Source organism: Daldinia childiae (genome assembly GCF_008694065.1).
Source record: "Daldinia childiae strain JS-1345 chromosome Unknown Scaffold46, whole genome shotgun sequence".
NCBI lineage: Eukaryota > Fungi > Ascomycota > Sordariomycetes > Xylariales > Hypoxylaceae > Daldinia > Daldinia childiae.
In genome coordinates, this window is record NW_022984687.1 from 1 (window position 1) to 19,411 (window position 19,411).

General features: G+C 47.9%; 6 protein-coding genes across 6 annotated transcripts; 3 read left to right on the forward strand and 3 right to left on the reverse strand.

Annotated features, from left to right (window-relative positions):
- Positions 1-6,220: 6,220 nt before the first annotated feature.
- GL218_09576 (uncharacterized protein) lies at positions 6,221-6,769 on the forward strand (the record flags this gene model as incomplete). Its single annotated transcript, XM_033586410.1, has 1 exon — positions 6,221-6,769. One exon carries the CDS (start codon positions 6,221-6,223, stop codon positions 6,767-6,769), a length of 549 nt encoding a protein of 182 aa, XP_033435048.1.
- Positions 6,770-7,738: 969 nt separating this feature from the next.
- On the forward strand, positions 7,739-8,476 carry GL218_09577 (Protein DSF2; the record flags this gene model as incomplete). Its single annotated transcript, XM_033586411.1, has 3 exons — positions 7,739-8,129; positions 8,183-8,321; positions 8,377-8,476. The coding sequence occupies 3 exons, from the start codon at positions 7,739-7,741 to the stop codon at positions 8,474-8,476; spliced, it is 630 nt and encodes a 209-aa protein (XP_033435047.1).
- Positions 8,477-9,317: 841 nt separating this feature from the next.
- Positions 9,318-10,589, reverse strand: GL218_09578 (Alanine racemase TOXG; the record flags this gene model as incomplete). Its single annotated transcript, XM_033586412.1, has 3 exons — positions 9,318-10,143; positions 10,201-10,459; positions 10,517-10,589. The coding sequence occupies 3 exons, from the start codon at positions 10,587-10,589 to the stop codon at positions 9,318-9,320; spliced, it is 1,158 nt and encodes a 385-aa protein (XP_033435050.1).
- Positions 10,590-12,281: 1,692 nt separating this feature from the next.
- Positions 12,282-14,091, forward strand: GL218_09579 (uncharacterized protein; the record flags this gene model as incomplete). Its single annotated transcript, XM_033586413.1, has 5 exons — positions 12,282-12,454; positions 12,517-12,573; positions 12,634-12,752; positions 13,498-13,718; positions 13,783-14,091. 5 exons carry the CDS (start codon positions 12,282-12,284, stop codon positions 14,089-14,091), a joined length of 879 nt encoding a protein of 292 aa, XP_033435049.1.
- Positions 14,092-14,306: 215 nt separating this feature from the next.
- On the reverse strand, positions 14,307-15,478 carry GL218_09580 (D-malate dehydrogenase [decarboxylating]; the record flags this gene model as incomplete). Its single annotated transcript, XM_033586414.1, has 2 exons — positions 14,307-15,040; positions 15,121-15,478. 2 exons carry the CDS (start codon positions 15,476-15,478, stop codon positions 14,307-14,309), a joined length of 1,092 nt encoding a protein of 363 aa, XP_033435051.1.
- Positions 15,479-15,931: 453 nt separating this feature from the next.
- On the reverse strand, positions 15,932-19,343 carry GL218_09581 (Leucine-tRNA ligase, cytoplasmic; the record flags this gene model as incomplete). The annotated part of the gene is made up of 3 exons (XM_033586415.1): positions 15,932-16,889; positions 16,953-17,055; positions 17,109-19,343. Coding segments are annotated over 3 exons (3,296 nt in total), but the record flags the coding sequence as incomplete, so codon positions are not given.
- Between the last annotated feature and the right edge of the window lie 68 nt (positions 19,344-19,411).

Consider the following 19,411-nt stretch of genomic DNA (forward strand, 5'->3'; position numbering starts at 1 on the left):
TAAAAATATTTATAAATATATTATTTATATTTTAATATATTTTAATTATTTTATTATTATTTTATAATATTTTAAAATATTTAATTAAATTTATATATATTATTAATATTTAATAAATTAAATATTATTATAAAAAATAATAAAATAATTAATAATTATATAAATTAAAAGATTGTATATTATTTCATTATATTAAATTTTATTAATTTTATTTATTTTATATTTTTTTGTTTTATATTAAATAAATTAAAAAATGATTATAAAAACAATAATTTGAAAAAAAAATCATATAACTATTATATAATAATTATGATTTTACCTTTTCTCTCTTCTCTCCACCTCCTTCTCCCCTCTTCTTCCCTTTCCCTTTTTTTTTTCCCCCAATTCCCTTCTCTTCTTCTCCCTTTCTTCCTTCTCTCCCTTTTCTTCCTTTTTTTCTTTTTCTTTTCCTTCTTGCTTTTCTTCCCTTTGGTTCTCCTTCTTCTCCCTTTCCTTCCCCCCCTTCCTCCTTCTTCTTTTTCTCCTCCTCCTTCTCCTTCCCTCCCCCCCCTCCCCCCCCCCTCCCCCCCGTTCCCTCCTCCCTCCCTCCTCCTCTCCTCCTCCTCTCCTCTCTCCTCCCTCTCCTCCCTCTCCTCCCTCTCCTCCCTCTCCTCCCTCTCCTCCCTCTCCTCCCTCTCCTCCCTCCTCCTTTCTCCTCCCCTTCCCCCCCTCTCTCTCTCTTTCCTTTCTTTCTTTTCTTCCCTCCCCCTCTCTTTCCTTTTTTTCCCTCTTCTCCTCTCTTTCTTCTCCCTTTCCTCCTCTCCTTTTCCTTTTTTCCCTCCCTTTTCCCCCTTCCCTTCTTTCCCTCTCCTTTTTTTTTCCCCTTTCTTTCTCCTTCTCTCCTCTCTCCTCCCTCCCCTTCCTCCCTTCCTTTTCCTCCCTTCCCCTCCTCTCCTTTTTCCCCCTTTGTTCCTTTCTCTCTTTCTCCCTTCTTTCTCTCCTCTTTCTCCTCCTTCCTCTTCCCTTCCTCCTCTCCCCCGTTTTCTTTCCCTCCTCCCCCCCCTTTCCCTTCCCTCCCTTCCCTCTCCCTCCCCTTCTCTCCTTTTCTTCCTCTTTTTTTTCTCTTTCTCTTTCTTTTCTTTCCCTCTCTCTTCTCCTTTTTCTCCTCTTTTTTCTTCCTCTTTTTCGTTTCTCTTTCCTTTTCTCCTTTTCTTTCCTTTCCTTTCCTTTCCTTTCCTTCTCCTCTCCCCTTTCTCTCTTTTCTTCTCTTCTTTTTGTTTCCTTCTCTCCTTCTCTTTCCTTTCCCTCTTCTCCCCTCCCCCTCTCTCTCCCCTTTCCTCCCTTTCTCTCCCCCTCCCTCCCTCTTTCTCTCCCCTTTCTCTCCCCTTCCTTCTCCTTCCCTCCTCTCCTTCTTCCTTCCCTCCCCTCTTTTTTCCTCTTCCTTTCCTCTTTTTTTTCTTCTTCTCTTTTCTTTTCTCTTTTCTCTTTTCTCTTTTTTCTCCTCCTTTTTCTTTTCTTTCCTCTCCCTCCTCCCTTTTCTTTTCCCTCTCTTTTCTTTCCCTCCCTCCTCCCCCTCCCTCCCCTCCCCCTCTCTCTCTTCCCCCCTTTTTTCCTTTCCCTCTCCGTTTCTCCGCTTCCCTTCTTCTTCCCTTCCCCTCCTCTCCTCTCCTCCTCTCCCTTTCCTTTTTCCCCCGCTTTCCCCTCCTTCCCCCTCCCTTCTTCCCTTCCTCCCTTCCCTTTTCCCCCTCCCTTCTTCCCCTCCCCCTCCTCCCCTCCTCCTCTTTCCTTTCTTCTCCCCCTTCCTCCCGTCCTTCCTCCCTCTCTCCCTCCCCCCCCTTCTCTTCTTCTGTTTTTTCCTTTCTTTCCCTCCTTTCTTCCTTTTCCTTCCCCTTCTTTCCTCCCCCTCTCCCCCCTCTTCTTCCTCCCTTCCTCTTTTTCCTCCTCTCCCTCCTCCCCCCTCCTTCCCCTTTCCCCTCCCTTTTTCTTCCCCTCTCCCTTTTTTTTTTCTTCTCTCCTCTCCTTCTTCCTTTCCCCTCCTTTCTCTTCTTTCCCCTTTTCTCTTCCCCGCTTTTTCCTCTCTTCCCCGTCCCCCTTTCTCGCTTTCTCTTTTACCCTTTCTTCCTTTTCCTCCCTTTCTTTTCTCTTCTCTCTCTTTTTTTCCTTTTCCTTTCCTTTCCTTGGCTTTTCCTTCCTTCGTTTTTTTTCTTTTCTTTTCTTCCCCTTCTTTCTCCTTTTCCCTCCCCCTTCTTCTCCTCCTTCTTCTTCTCCTCCTCTTTCTCCTTCTCCTCCTCCTCCTCCCCCCTCCTCCCCCCTCCCCTCCCCCCCCTCCCCTCCCCTCCCCTCTCCTCCTCCCTCCCTCCCCTTCCTCCCTCTCCTCCCTCTCGCCCCTCTCCTCCCTCTCCCCCCTCTCCCCCCTCTCCCCCCTCCTCCCTTTTCTTCTCCTTTCCCCCCCCCTCTTTTCTTCTTTCTTTCTTCTCTTCCCTCCCTGTTTTCCTCTCCTTTTCTCCCCCTTTCCTCTCTCTTCCCTCCCCTCCCCTCCTCCCCCCTCCCTCCCCCTCCCTCCCCTTCTCCTCCTCCTCCTGCCCTCCCCCCCTCCTTTCCCCTCCTTCCCCTTCTCCTCCCCTTCCTTCCTTCCCCCTCTCCCCCCTCCTCTTTTCCCCCTCTCTTCTTCCTTCCCCGCCTCCCCTCCTTCTCCTCTCTTTCTTCCGCCCTTTCTCCTCCTCTCCTTTTTTTTTCCCCCCCCTCCCTTCCCCTCTCTCCCTCCCCGTTTTTTTCCCCTCTCCTCTCTCCTTCGCTCCTCTCCCCCCCTCTTCTTCCTCCCTTCCTTCTTTCCTCCTCTCCCTCCTCCCCCCTCCTCCCCCTTCCTCCTCCCCCTTTTTCTTCCCCTCTCCTTTCCCCTCCCCTCTCCCCCTCTTTTTTTCTTCTCTTTTTCTCCTCCTCTCCTTCTTTCTTTCCCCTTCTTTCTCTTCTTTTCCCTCTTTTCCCCCCTTTCTCTCCCTCCCCCCTTTCTCCCTTCTTTTTTCCTTCCTTCCTTTTCCTCCTTTCCCCTTCTCCCTCCGTTCCTCCCCCCCTCTTCCCTCTTCTCTCCCTCCTTTCTTTTCCCTTCCTCCCTCTCTGCCCTCTCTCTCTCCTTCCCTTTTTCTCCCCTCCCTTCCCCCGTTTTTCCTTTTCTTTTTCTCCTTTTCCCTCCCCCCCTCCTTTTCTCTCTCTTTTTCTTTCCCCTCCCCTTTCTTCTTTCTCTTCCCTCTCCTCCCCGCTTCTTCTCCCCCCTTCTTCCCCTCCTTCCTCCCCCCTCCCCCCTCCCTCTTCTCTCTCCCCTTTCCCCTCTTTCTTCTTTTCTTTCTTTCCCTCCTTCCTCCTCCCCTTCCCTTCCCCTTCCCTCCCCTTTCTTCTTTCTCTCCTCTCCCTTCCTCTTTCCTTCCCCCTCCTCCCCCCCTCTCCTCTTCTTTTCCTTTCTCCCCCTCTTTTCTTTTCTTTTCCTCCCCTTTTCTCCCCTTCTTCCCTTCTTTTCTCTCTTCCCCTCCCCCTCTCTTTCCTCTCCTTCTCTCCTTTTCTTCCCTTTCTTCCCTTTTTTTCCTTTTTTTTCCCCCCTTCCCTCCCCTTCTTCTCCTCTCCCCTTCCCCTCCCCCTCCCCCTCTTCTTCCCTCCCTCCTCTCCCCTTTTCCCTTCCTCCCCCCCTTTCTCTTTTCCCCCCTCTCCCTCCCTCCCGTTCTTTTCCTCCTCTCTCCTCCTTTCCTCTCTTCTTTCTTTCCTCTTCTTTTCCCCTCCTCTCCTCTTTTCCCCTTTCTTTCTTCTTTCTCTTTTTTCCCTCTTTCTTCCTTCTTTCTCTCCGCCTTTTTCCTTTTCTTTCCTTTTTTTCCCCCCCTCCTCCTCCTCCTCCCTCTTCTCTCCCCTCTTTTCCCCTCTTTTTCCCTTTTCCCTCCCCCTCTCTCCTTCCCTCTCCCCCTCCTCCCCTCTTCCTTTCTTCCTTTCTCCTTTTCTTCCTTCTTTTCTTCCTTTTTTCTCCTTTTTTTTTTCCTTTTTCCCCTCTTCCCCCCCCGTGTTCTTCTTTAATATTTAAGGATTGTGTCGCCCCTCGGGGTGGCCTCCAGTGTTTTTGCTTTTTGTACATATGTAAAAGGACCTCGTTTGACTGTTCTCGATATAGTACTTTAAGTTGTACTATGCAGAAGACCGTTACTCTAGTGGGTGGCTTAGATAAACACCTTTAAATAGCACACGACCTTTAAGACACTACCTACGTGGAAAAGTGACAATAATTAGGTACCTATACTTTTATACCAAGTTACATCAGACAGCTATTATGTATTATTGTCACCCTTGGCTAGACTCCTAACTGTTCTTTTGTCCTAATATACGTATTTGGTATGCTGACATTTCGATTCTTTACATATAATATGTCCGCACGTGTGCATATAATCTTTTTTTAGTGAAGGCTTATATTTTTATTCGCCGAACAGCTTTACCCCTTGACGTCAATCTCCCGAAGAATCAGCTGAACCAGGTACTGGGCACATTATGTAATTGTCCCTGAATTTAAATGTTAGTACATAGGTAAGGTACAATATACGTAGCTGGTTGGTTGGTTGGTTGGTTGGTTGGTTGGTGGCTTATGAGATATTGAAAATCTTGCATGGCCGCACGGTCTAACGGCGGGATCTCTCTACCTGTTAGCATAACTGGTTGGTGCCGAGCCTGGGAGAGCAAACTTAATATTCTCGTATCTTCATGTACATCTATATCTGGCTGGGTCTAGATGATTGGCCAAGATCAATACTCCTATAATTCACTAGCCATATTTGGAGAACAATGCCACATCATTTTACTGCAAGTGGCTTTTAAGACCCACAAGGACCAGTCCAGGCAATGGCGTCAAGGGGTAACCAACTCGAGATCCATTTTCCACTCTTTTAAAGCTGAGACTTGGATTCGTATGCGATTTGTTTCCAATTGCTGCGTACTTACGTAGTTGGGATATATTTGCGAGCTAGAAGGCGATGTTAGGGGCTTAGTTTTAACATAAACATTAGTTAATACGAACTGCCTATTTCTTATTTACATGTATGCATGGCGTTACCATACTTCTTGTTCTAGGTAGGTACCTAATATAGGAAACTATTTTGATATACGCAAATATTTGAATAGATACATCAAATTGAATTTATTGCACAGTACATGTATGTACCAAATTTTGTAACCACATATTGAATTGACCTGTCATGCAGGATGCAGGATGCATTACATATTAGCTAATTCAAGTTCCTATGTCAACTCACTAATTCACCCAATAAGGAATGGCTGCCCCCGGATTACTTTCATTTCGGGAGACCGTGTGGCAGACAGTAGGGGCAGTAGGGGTTACCCGGCCGTTTGTACGGTTATGTACTAACCTAAATAGTAGTGGTAGGGGTTCGGTAAGTCCCTTCTTACACTGTACTACGTAGGTACCTTTCGCAGTACGTAGAAGCAATCTGGCTGGCTCCTGGCTTCCTGGCTCTTTCGACCCTCTCCTTCTGACGATTGAACCCCGGGGTAATCTCAAAATTAAACCTTTGATTGTTCACCTTCTCCTCAACTATCGTACACGTATTTTTGCTGACAAAGTAAAGATTCACTTGTCTATTCCTATTCTCTGTGACCCTGCTGTTAAAGCCAGGTACTCCTTTGGTGATTCATTTCATCGTCCGTTCTTTGCATCTACACCTACACCTAACCTACTAACTTGGTTATTATTCGTACCTATCACTTTTCCCAATCTCTTTCCTTCACCCCTTTCGTCAACTTTCCATCTGATTGTATGCCTCCCTACCACCTACGTACATATTACGCAGTATCGAAAAGAAGACAGTATTTATTTCTTCGCAAACCTACCTATAGTGCATTGCAACCCCAACGACCTAAACAATAAACTCCTGTTCACGCTTACTTCGATCCTCTAAATACGCCGATCCTACATTCCTGTCGCATACCATTCTCTAGGTGGACCTACAAAGCCAACTTAATGTTTTATGCGCTCCAGGGGTATCGCCTTCACAAGCTTCGTTTTCGACTTACGAACACTTATTAAATATTCCGTTGGATTGGGGACTGCGCCTCCTCGGCATTCGGTTACCACCTGAATCCGCTCTAGTCGCCTGGTCTCCAGGCGGATCGGGAGATCCAACACTACGATTCGTCTCGAGGTCAATTACATTTACTGAACATCCATTTTGATACCAATTTCGATAATTTTCGCCTTACTATGGCCAACAGGCCTAATTTCATCGACCTCAGGGCCGATTCCTCGGCCTCGGTCAACAGTAGTGCCTCCCGTCCTCTAAGATCACCGCGATTACATGTCGCTGGGGAGGTTCCTCCCGCCTTATCCCCCCTTGATGCCTTCGCTGCTCAGAGCCGCTTGCTTGCCAAGCAGCTCGAGGACAGCGCCAAAACTGGGAGACGAATGAGCCGTCTGCCCCCGTTGACAACAGAAAGCCCGTTAATTGTTCAAGGTCGTTCCGAATACTTTCGTTCTATGTCCTACGACTCGTCTGAGGAACGACCCGAGACCCCCCAGCAAAATACCGGGCTTGGTTTGACTACAGAGGTGGAATCGCCTTCAGAGCGGCCTGTTTCGATGCAACCCTCGAATGAGTCCCATCGACCTCCACTCCCACCGATCAATCGATCCCGGTGCCTCCAAACCCATTTCTCGAAAACGCGCGCGGTCGACACCTTGAAAAGCTCCAGGAGGATGAAGGGATGTATGGTGCGCGGCGAGAAGAATCACCTGGTGATTTGGAAAGTGTAGCGGATAAGGCAACGGACCATAAACCAGCAGAGCATGATATCGAACCCAGAGAGCTTTCGCCACTAGTACCCGCTTTCCATCATCTCCAGACAAGCTCACCAAAACGACCTCGCATGAATCTGCCGGTTTTGGTTTCCGCCTAGGACTACTCTTCCCCAAGCGCTCTTCAAGTATAAATGTCTGCACCTTTGGATGCCAATAATGACGATACCTTGAGTGCTTCTTTCTATTCACAGCCATCCCGAAAGCTTTCATCAGGGAGTAGTTTCTCGGGGCCGGGTCTTGCGTCGCCAATTGCCCACTACCAAAGGTCTCCTTCGATTAGTTCCGAAGCTTCTGCGCCTTTGCCACGTCCTGCTTTCAACTTTTCTCGTCCGCTCAGCCGGACTGGCACGCCAGGCCTAGATCCACCAACCCGACAAGCTTCGTCGGATAGCCAATCCTTCGTACTTGCCGATGAGACTGCACACACCCCAGTTAGCATGCACAGCGAGGCCTTCTTAGACAGTCATTTCACGGAGGACGGAAAGGCGCTCCTTCATATATATATTCTAAATACGCACTGCCGAGGGGTAAGTCATTACAGCGCAACTCGGTTATTTTCCGCGACAATGAGCCGCAGAGGAGTGGTCAAGCGCCACCCTCGCCTCCTACTAGGCCTTCGAGTTCGTCGTCGAGAACGCAAGAAGGCCAACACGCAACCGATTCTCTCCTAGGACGCCCATCCATCGAACGAAGTAAACTTTCCAACGAAATGTCTTTAGAAGGGAGACAGCCGTCACCCGACCCAAGTCGTCCCTCAACTGACACGACTAGACCATCTGAGGATGTGCCTAGAGGGCGCACCCTACATCTCCACTCCATGACCAAGGTCGAGGGCGAACGCCAATGTCAGTATCCACAAGTGACTCGGCTAGTACCATCAGGCCACCGAGGTCACAGCATTCTCATGCGCCTACAACCTCTGAAATGAGTGCGGAAGAGCATTTAGCAAAGGGCATTAAGTGTCACGAAGAAGGCTCTGTAAAAGAATCTACCTATCACCTGCGATTTGCTGCGCGTGCCGGTGACCCAACTGGTATGCTGCTGTATGCGTTAGCTTGCAGACACGGATGGGGTATGCGAGCGAACCAACGAGAAGGTGTCGAGTGGCTACGGAAGGCTGCCGATGTTGTGAGCGCCGAAATTGCGGAAGACGAGGATCACGCCAAGGAGGGTAAAACAGTAGATTTTATGGATCATAAAACCCGCAAGGCCCAATTTGCGCTAAGCATCTACGAGTTGGGTGTCAGCCATATGAATGGTTGGGGAATCGAGCAGGATAAAGCACTCGCTTTGAGGTGCTTCGAGATTGCCGGCAGTGAGTTAAACCACGAGGAAAATATTTGAGGCGTGATCTAACAAATTTGATAGGTTGGGGTGATGTTGATGCTCTTGCCGAGGCCGGCTTCTGTTATGCTAAAGGCGTAGGCTGCAAGAAAGACCTTAAGAAAAGCGCCAAGTTTTACCGTATGGCGGAGGCGAAGGGCATGAGTATGCCAGGAAATAGCTGGTTAGTTTTCTTTCGGCCGGGTGGCGCAATTCCTTTGACTAATCTCATATTATAGGATACACAAGGCGAAATATAGCGATGATGTTGGCAGTCCGAAATCGAAGCGCGGCCGAAGCAAGTCAAAAAGTCGGGCGATTTTCGGCAAAAAGACATAAGGAGAGGAAAGTAAAACCGGAGGCAGGCTACACGGTTATGATTCGAATCGTTTTAACTTGCTCGGCGTTCGGTGACAGCATCTATCCAACAAAAGCAGCAAAGTACCTTTCCAGTGGCGTGATGATTAGGAGCCAGGTTGTGTCTCTTGTTTACAAACTGCCATTTTACACATAATACCCCCGATTATGAGCCAGTATCGAAAAGAAGAATACTGCCTTGTGTCGGAGTAGTTTGGCGCTAGGGTACAAAGTGCGGGAGGACCGTGTCAATATCTGGGCTACCGTATATGAAGAGCACTCTAAAAAGGAGTAGGCTCTTAAGAATACCCATGTGCGTTGTATATAACGGCATCCTCTGCACAAGTAGGTTAGGGAGGCGTTGAGGAGCAGATCGCGGATGGCAAGAAAGCCAGATCTAGATAGCCTGAAGTTTTGAGAAAAGGTGTGATGCTGAGAGATGTATGGCCCGCTGAAGAAAGCTGGGTAATTTCTAAGATTTTCAGGCGTTGTTCTCGAGAAGAAGAGCAGGGCGAAATTTTCTCCTGTTGACTCTTATACTATCAAACGTATCTATTCCCATCGCACGACTCGTGCGCAGATCACCAGAGCTCATAGGGTTTTGGCATTTTACATGGCAGTGATGTTTTTGAGCACTGTTCTGTGTGTTTGCTAGTATTTATTCTTTCGCGACTGACGTACTTGAAGATACAATTCTAAAGGATATGAAATTTTAGCTTGGTACGCACCTCATACAGAGAGATGTTATTTGAGAAATTCGCAGTTAAGATAATCTAGCTAATCGAAGATCGCAAAACTTCCTTCTCCAGTCCGCCCCATTACATTAAGGATTACTTCCGTAAGGACCTAGGTCTTCCGTCGTCTTACGAGATCCGTTAGAATGGCTAACCCCTTTCTCAGCAGCGATTTTCTCAAAGACATTAGCCAATCTCTGGAGAGCTTCCTCACCAACCTGGTAGTGTATTATAATACGATTACCATTCAGTTTCAAGCTAGCTTGTTGACCTAACTCAACAAATCTGGACGGGGTGGTGTTTAGGGATTTTAAGTCAAGCCAGACCATGTTCGTCTGGACGGGAACATCTACCTTGCCACCTAGATCCGCCCACATCTTCTCCACGCGCTTGGCCGTCGCGTGTGTGTCTTGTAGTAGTCCACCCTCACCGTTGGGTCCTTTCCCGAAGGTCACGTCGACTGCTACCCTAGCCGCGGCCGTGACGACACCGGATTGACGTAGACCGCCGCCGAGAGCCTTGCGTACCCATCTTGCGTGCTTTATGAGTGGCTTACTACCGACGATTATACTTCCGATTGGAGCACCTAAACCCTTAGAAAAGCACAGGGAGACGGTGTCGAAGTATTGGCAGAAGTCCTGCAGCGACCCGCTGCCGGAGGCGACTACCTCCCATAGCCTGGCACCGTCGCAGTGCATAAGTATGCCGTGCTCCCGCGCAAACTCCGAGATCCTGCGAACCTCATCTAGGGGCGTGACTAGGCCGGCTAGCGAATTTTCAAGGCTGATGACGCGCGTCGGACAGGAGTGCACTTCGTCCCCGAGTGTGACGTTGGACTGGACGTCCTCTAGAGTTAGATAATTACCGTTGCTGGGTACTACGGCCTTGATCATGGCACCGGATAGAGATGCAACACTGTGTATTGCAATAGTCAGCCCCAGGGAGGATATAGCAGCAGACGATGGCGTTTACCCTCCAGCTTCGTATTGGATAATGTGAGAACGGTGGTCAGTCAGCACGCCGTGAGGAGGCTGAGTGAGCAAGGTACGTAAAGCGATTTGATTTCCCATCGTACCAGAAAGGACAAATAGACCAGCCTCTTTGCCTGTTAATGAAGCCACGTGCGCCTCCAGGTCTATGGTGGTCGGGTCTTCTTGAAATACATCATCCAGCAACGTCGTTTTCTGAATGGCAAATAACATAGCTTGAGTTGGAGTTGTCATGGTATCGCCTATATGTGCATGAGAGATAAGTGTATAAGAAGCTGGTTAAAGGGGCAACAACTTACTTCTAAGGTCAAAAGCAGCAGCACCTCTATGGCCAAGCCAGCTGTTGGCCGGTTCGGTTTCGAATTTCTCCATGATAGGCGACGTAGTTTTAGGCGAAGTATGAAGAAATCTAAGATGATTAGTAGGTTGGAATAGGACTGAAGGTAACGGCGGGGTCGCCAAATATTTTATAGTCTGGAGTCGGCGTGTGGACCGGGCGAACCTCGTGCCTCCGGCGAGCGCCGTTTTAAGCAAAGGCTTCCCGAGAACATACATAGTTAATACGGAGTATTGCCTACTTGAGAAGACCCGGATTGCCTATGGGTGTGATTGAGATGAGTGGATATCGCATTACCGTGTAAGTGCGCTAATGTACGGATAGATACATAGCTTCTGGGTCGATTAACCTCACGAAAGCCGGATAAATGGGGTATCGTACTACCAAGTGATACCAGCCGTTGGGGATACCTTAATCAGGTGTTACGCACACAAGCCAACCAATGAAAGTCGGCGTTCTATGGAGAGGATTGGTATATCCACAAAGCAACTCCCCTTTCCAGCTCGCCGGATGACATATATGATGATGACGACGACGACGACGACGACGACGCGGCGATGCAAAATGAACCATCCTGATTCATTATGAGCCATAGTTAATTGAGAATTTACTGCTAGGCCGAGTAGATATTTGGCTGATATTGTCGTTCATTGCGCCCTCCGGTTGGACCTCCGATGGAATGGCGTCTCTAACACCTTTCGGAGCCGGAATTTGCGTTAACAGCACGGGTCTTGAGGTTTTTTTTCGGTATGACTCACCCGGTTACAGAATATTACGGCTCTTATTAATATTAACATTAAAATGTCAGTATTTATCATATTTCTTCATAATAGAGTAAGTCCCACTTCGGCCATCTCACTTGTAGATGTCTAAGGTAGAAACCCCCTATCAGCCACAAGATATGGTTTTAATATGTGTAACAATTTGGTGGTCTTAAAGCTATGAGAATGTTCTTATTTCGTACTATTGTAGTTAAAATTCATGAGCCTTTTCGTGATACACAACATAGGATGCACAGCATAGAACACACCGGAGAGCTTATCCGAACTTGTGTGAAGGCTCTCGCGCCGCTTACACGAACGTCAGACCTTGGTCCAAAACACAATAAATTATTCCGTACCAAGATATATAAACTTAATTTATACGCAACTTATTGGTAAAACATAGGTAACATGGTTAACACGGTTATCTCGCATAGAAGGTGTTCAGGTAGTAGATAGGGGGATGATGTATTTGGGCAGGTGCGTTACCCTGACATGCTATGTACCTCCTAATACGCTAGAGTTTGCTGTTTTGTGAGGAAAGTGTGACCTTACTTACAATTAGGATGTCTATATCGCATTGGTGTGGTTTGAGATGAAAGCTTACAGGAGGCAGTTACATATGGCTTTAGGTGCATCTCAAACCCCCTTAACTAAAACATCGTATCCGAACAGTAAACCACATGTAGTCTTCCTCTCATCATCTACCAAGCACGCGCGTAGAGCGCGTATATACGCGACTGACAACAGGTGCACAACCCTCTTTTTTCTAGGCAACACATCATAATCTAACTGAGTCACTCTCTCATCACTCTCAGTCGCATTGCCTTTTTCTCCATCCGCACCTGTCCTCCTCGCTGTTTATGCTAGTCACTTCTCATAACTCGGGAACTGTGACTCTTTTACTTCTTGTGAAAAGATCGCCAAAACCAATCAAAGGCATAACAAGACTATATTACGAACACGATGAAGTTCTTTACTACCGTCACTGCGGTGGTACTTGGAGCTGCTGCTCGAGTAGCCAATGCTCAAGGCTTCGTTTCCAACTGCACCTGGCAGACTGGCTTCATGTCAGACAATTACCTTGGAATGTACTGCAACAACAACAACTGGGCCGAGTACAGCTACGACTGGACTTGGTAAGTTTTCGCTAATAGGATGTCATTTAGATTACATCTACTAACTCGGAGACTTCGTAAAGGCTCGACACCAACGTCTGCCTTACCAACTACGGTGGCAAGCTCTACCCATACGTCAGGTATGAGACCTTATCCCTGTCTCACATCTTTCTTAGCTTGTTAACATGAATATTGGATAGTGGAAGCTACTGGTCTACCTGCGGCAACTGCGCGGTTCGCGGGAGCAACGTCGACTTCATCCTGACTTGTGATTGCCTCAATGGACAAGGCCGTTTCGCCTCATCTGCCTACGATCTCAGTACGATTGTCCATCTTATATCAATAACAGTATTAATAGTACTAACCCATTATCTAGATCGTGTTATCTGGAATCACGACGGTGTTCTAGGTTGCTTCAACCACATCGGAAACAAGACAGAGAAAGGCCCATTCTAGTCTGGAATACTACTCGACTATGTGATATACGCCAGGCTTCAATTCAGAATACGTGATATCCATGCCCGTATTATCTGTGTGCTGAGAAGTTTCGAGGAACAGGGAGGCCGTGGCGGTGAATTGTCCATATAGCAATACACATATCGTCATCACTTCATATCAGTAATTTGTCAGGGATTCTTTGTTACCCCTGTAGCGCGAACCTGGGGACTATGGGTCTTCATAATCCATACTAACACCGCGAATACCATCAAATTTCCTAGTTCAACCTAACCTAGCCTGTTATTATGAATGACCCACATAGTAAGATACTCTGTAATAAGGCTATAAGGCTACAAGCCAATGCGCAGGGGAAACTATGGATAGTTACGGTTAGTCTCATCCTTCACTGACTATACTAAGTGATAAGTGAAGATCATGTATATATAGATGCCTGTATAGTATATACCGCGTCCTTCATTCCTTACCGTTACTTTTACTTCTCAGTCGCTCCTTTTCTCACGCCTATTGCAGACCTATCTGCGTTTCGCTCGTTAAATTCGCCGTCGCGGTCTAATTGAAAATGATTTTCCCGTCCAAGTTGTCTATCCGGGCCTTTGCGCTTGTAGCTAGCTTTTGTGCCGTGTCCGCGAGACGCTTGCCGAATCTGCATCGTCCGTATATCGCGGCCGCGAACCAGGTCGAGACCTATGTTGAGTCGCGCGCCACTGGTACTGGACCTAAAGGATTCCTTACGCTTGACGATAGCGCGCATGTTGAGGGTTTCCACGCTGCATCCGTACACAGCACTTCCACGGTCGCGGGTGAAAGCTTCAGTGCTTGCTTAGAGGTATGTTTGTCAATTCCCTTCTTGCTTAAATTCTTCGCACACTGAAATTAACTTTATGCTGTAGGACACCACAGCTTCAGTAGCCGATTGTCAGGCCGTCATTGGTGACATCCGAGCCAATAACGGCACTATCAAAGTAGCCGGAGGGTTCTGCTTGAACTGGTGGGAGGGCGGTTGTCTTGGTCGAGTGTGCGGTGGTAAGAACCAGGAGGTGTTCTCGGAAGATTCGCAGTGGATCGCGGACACGATGACTGCCTCGATTCTCGACACGTGTGTCACCGAAGGAAAAGGCGGCGCGGCAGCAGACTGTGTCGATGTCAGTACTACGTGCGGGACGTACAAGCTATCGCTGCAGGCGTACACGGGTATTTAAGCTTGAGGGTGCTCGGTTTACTCGGTAGCGAATATCCTAAATACCTAAGTAGTAGTAAGGGAATGACAATCGTCTTTGATGGTGGAAATATTCGACTTATTATAATAAAGATCGAAGAGGGTAGATCAATATGCGAATAGATGCCTATTTATATATATGTATGACGATGAGTACGAGACAGCAACGCAGTAATAAAGATATAAAACCTATACGCTCTACTTCTTAGCCGCAAGGATTGCCGCCTCAATAGCATCTCCTAGAGTTTTTGTAGTGCCCTTACCGCCCATATCAGCCGTAATAACACTCTGATCCCTCTGCGCGAGCACCGTCTCAATAGCCTGCAAGACCGCCGTAGCAGCATCCTGATATCCGAAATGCTGAAGCAGCATTTGTCCCGCCCATATCATGCCGACGGGGTTCGCAACCCCCTTGCCAGCGATATCGGGCGCACTACCGTGCACCGGCTCGAACAGGCTCGGGAATCGCCGATCCGGGTTGATGTTGGCCGACGGCGCAATCCCGATTGTACCCGTACAGGCTGGCCCGAGGTCGGATAGGATGTCGCCGAATAAGTTACTACCGACGACGACATCAAAGATTTGGGGTCGCTGGACGAAATGAGCAGTTAGGATATCGATGTGGTATTTGTCTACGTTGACGTCGGGGTATTTGCTTGACATCTCGCGGACGCGGGAGTCCCAGTATGGCATAGTGATGCTGATACCATTGCTCTTAGTCGCGCTTGTAAGACGCTTCCGCGGCCGGCTTTGCGCAAGGTCAAATGCGTAACGAAGGACTCTGTCGATACCGGTGCGTGTCATTACTGTTTCTTGGATAACTGTCTCCCTGTCCGTCCCCTCGAAAATCTTTCCTCCGATGCTGCTATATTCGCCTTCCGTATTTTCCCGCACGATCCAGAAGTCGATATCTCCAGGCTTCCGACCGGCCACTATTCATAGCGTTAATAGATCAGACAGTAATGTGATGATAAAAACTTGTAAAGGTAACTCATAGAAGCGTAATACATACGAGGACAATCAACACCAGCTAACAGTCGACACGGACGAAGGTTAATATATTGGTCGAATTCGCGTCTAAACTTCAACAAGCTCCCCCACAACGATACCTCATCCGGCACCAAATCCGGCATGCCAACGGCGCCGAAGTAGATAGCATCAAACCCGCTAAGAGACTCCTTCCAGTCCGATGGCAACATGTCACCATGTTTCTTATAAAAGTCGCAACTAGCAAAATCAAACGTCTGGAAGCTCAACGAGATACCAAACACCTTCGCAGCCGCTTCGAGACATCGGATGCCATATGGCATCACTTCGGTCCCAATACCATCGCCTGGGATGACGGCAATCTTTAACGGGCTGTTGGCCATATTCGTTCGTGAGGATGGTGAAAAGCGTGAGGGGTCGGTCCAAAGGCGGCACAGTTTGCGAATGTCGCTTATTGGTGGAGTAAGAAGAATATAGTAACCAGTGAAGAAGAAGAGAAAAACGTATCCCCCTTAAGTTTACTTATACTTGTTTACCTCACATCAATGTTAATACCCCGAGCCTTCGGTTAAAAAACAACGTCACTTATTACCGATAACTTGAAAACCCTACACCATATTACTGTCACTACCTACGTAACCTATTTGCGAGCCTCGGTTTAAGTATTTTACTGTCTCATTTTCGTTAACTCTTCTACCTGAGAGAATTAGCTAACCTATCTACTGACACATTTAAAATCCACCAGGATATCTGATCCTATAAGGACTTCATGGTATTTTTATTTTCTTCCCTCATCTCATCCATACTTAACATGAATCTATTTATTCCCTTTTCAACTATGCCTCAATGTTCTCAAATAGAAACGACGGCTGACCAGGGACAGCCTGTTCCGCAATCGGGGACTTGATGTCAACCTCCCCGCCGTGTACCAGGTCGGTTCCCGTCTTGCTGCCCTCGGTTACTAACAAGACGTTGACATCTGATAGCCCTGCCGCTCTCTTTAGACCGGGCACCATGGCCGTGACAGTCTTGGACTCGTCGAAGTCCAATTTACGTTCCACCACAACGTCGATCGACTCTCCGTTACGGAGCCTCTTCTTGAGGAGCTGCACAAATGGCATTGCCTCCTTCACCTTTCCTATCTTAGCAATGCGGCTGCTTAGCTCCTTGTCGGTGCACTTCTGCGTCTTGGTCGCTTCATCCCACGTCTCCCTAATCAGACCGATGCACTCATTCTGCCACTTGGGGAATTCTCGAGTTATGAAAATCGTCAGCTTCTTGGGTTTCTTAGGGTCGAAGTTCATTTGCTTTCCCTTGGCCATCTTCTTTATCTGTGCCGACTCCGCCGACGTAATATTAGACTGTGTCGTGAGAACGTAGGCGCGGGCCGCGCTAAGGCCGGCATTAGCCTCTGGCACTTCGGGCCACCGGGCCACCTGTATCGTCTGGGTTTCGTGAAGTATCTCGAGCCAGATGTACTCGGCCCAGTGCGGTGCAATCGGGGCGAGAGACAGTGCTTGGAGTCTCATGTACTTGAACACCAATTCCTTGTTCAATGGGATTCCAGCCGCCACACAAGCTCCTCTGTACACATCCTTTGCATTTATCAGGTCATAGAAACACGACTTCAGGGCCATCTTGTAGTTCGTATCCTCGTAATGATTCTTTGCCTCCTGCAGTAGCGTGTTCATTTCGTTATCAAAAAGTGCATCTTCGAAGTCATTTAGCTCCGTTCGCAGATCCTGGCTCTTAGCCATCTCTTCGCACCATTCCCTCAGAGTGTGCAGTCGAAGACTAGTGACAGCATCATATTAGTTCGTCTATCGATTAGATACAGTTGATATTCAGGTGACTTACATAGTGTTATCGGCGACGTCCTCGACGAAATTAGAATCTTGAATAGTATCTCCAGCGTCCGCAAGAGCAATACGAGACGCATCCGCGCCGAATTTCTTCACCACTGCAGCCTCGTTAGCAACGTTTGTGAATATCAAATACTTGGCACAGGCTTACCATCATCGAGGGTCATGAAATTGCCAGTGCTCTTAGACATCTTTTCACCATTAAGCTGAAGATGCCCGTTTACTCGAATAGACTTAGGCCAGTACTCCCTAGGGAATAGTGCGATGTGGTTGTATAGGAAAAAGGTAAGGTGGTTGTTGATTAGGTCCTTGCCGCTCGCTCTCAGGTCAAGGGGGTAGAAGTATTCGAATTCGCGGCGCATCGACTCTAGGGTCTCTTTGGGGATTTTCGACTTGGCCAGGATATCATCGGTCAGACTCGTGCGACAAAAGATATAATCCCAAACCTCGTCAGTCATTTGTTCTGGTGAAATGTTGCCGCTGCCTTTCTCCCGTCCGAAGAGGTCACTGTGGAGGAAATGAGCGACGGTATAGTAACTCATATAAATAGTCGAATCACTTAGACTTTCCACTAGGAATTCAGGCGCCCATGGAAGTTTTGAGCCGAGACCGTATGTTCTGGCGCATGCCCATTGCTTGAGCCAATCAAGCACTCCCAAGAATGCGTTGCGCGCGTCGCTCGAGTAAGTGTTGAGACCATCTCCATCCTTGTTCTCGACATAGTTAGTAGCGATTGTGCGCCATGAATCCTCTCCGTAGTCGATATAATACTGTTCCATGAGTGCGACCGTACATTCATCGCCACTCCTGCTGACAACTTTGTTCTCAGGCTCTGCGTATTCGAAGGCAAGGCCAGCTTCAATCAGTTGAGCTCGAACCTTGGGCTTGGCATCTGCTACCTTTTCACCTTTAAAGTCTCCTACTAACATGTGACCCTGGTAGAAACCCTCCTTGTAGGCTATCTCTTTAGCCTCTTTAAGTTGCTTCACATCCTTCGGAGACGCAATCTTCAACTTTTTGACTAGTTCCAGGGCGAGCAAGTCAGAAGTAGGCGTCTGGATAATAGGGATAATATCGAGCTCCGCCCACTCCTTCTGGATCTTGTAATAGTCCGCCTTTTTAGCCAAGTCCGTTATCGTGGCATAATCATCGGGCGAATCCGAAGGCACGCATGTCACTACACCAGTACCTTTGGTCTCAAGTATCGAATCCATGGGAAGTACACGAACTCCATCCTTGTGGAAGCTAAGAGGGGCATTGACCAGTGACCCAATGAGATCCGAGCCATCAATCTCGGTTGCCTTCTTAATAACACCTTCTTGGGCGAATATTTCCTGGTAGGCCATGTTCTTGGCACCTCTTTCTGTCATCACATAGTATTCCCCAGGGGCGGCTTCGTAGACGCCATAGGTAATCTTCGGCGAGACGAAGCAAGCCACTTGTCCATACATGGTCTCCGCTCGTAGGGTTGCCGGTACCAAGTATACTTTAGCACCATCGGGAAGCTTTCCTTGTAGGATTTCTTGAGCCTTGGAGGCAAAGTCGAGTACCCGCATCTTTATTGCCACATATAATTGAGGGTTAACACCCTCTCCTTCGCTGCGGTCGTGGTCCATGCAGGGCTGCCCATCTTTAATTGAGTAGATAGTATGCCGTTTTCCAAACTTAATCTTATCCAACTCCTTCAGTCGGATCATCTGCCAACGAACAAATGCATCGAAGTATGGATTAGCATCCGTTGTGACAAACTGTCTGCGCCAATCGATCCTACTTCCAAAGTTGCTCAGATCGAGCTTGCAGAGAGGTGGGAAATACTCGAGCCAGTAGGCCGGGTCGGCGAAGAGGTGTATTTGTTGGACAGGAATGCCCATGGCTTGCATAATCTGAAATTGGTACTTCATTTTAACGGCCTTCGCGGCAGCCTTGCCCTTCTTTGCGGTAAATTTTGTCACATCCTCCCTCTCCCTCTGGGCCGGCGCGGCAACTGTCTGAGCTACGGGCTCATCTTCCTCTTTGTACTTCTCGAACTCCTGGCCGAACATCCCGATCTCCTTGGCGAGCTTGTCGGCGGACGCTTTGATCGGCAAGCCAGTACAGTGATATCCTTGCGGCCATAGGACATTGATCCCCTTCATACGATTGTAGCCGACATGGAATTCGACCTTACTGAACGAAAAGGCATGGCCCACATGGAGACGCCCATTTGTATAAGGGAAGGCAATTGTTCCGAAGAATTTTGGGAATTTCTCTCGCAACTCGGCGGCGGAGATAGAATGGAGAGGGATATCAGCCGTTGATGGCGCGTCAGCATTGAAAAGTCTTTGGCTTTCCCATTCTTGCTGGTATTTTTTCTCGATCGCGATTAAGGAGTCTCGCTTTTCGGTCCCTCCAGCATATTGTCAGATTCACTACTGGAAAACGAAGTAAGAGGTTGTGTGCTTTACCTTTAAGATC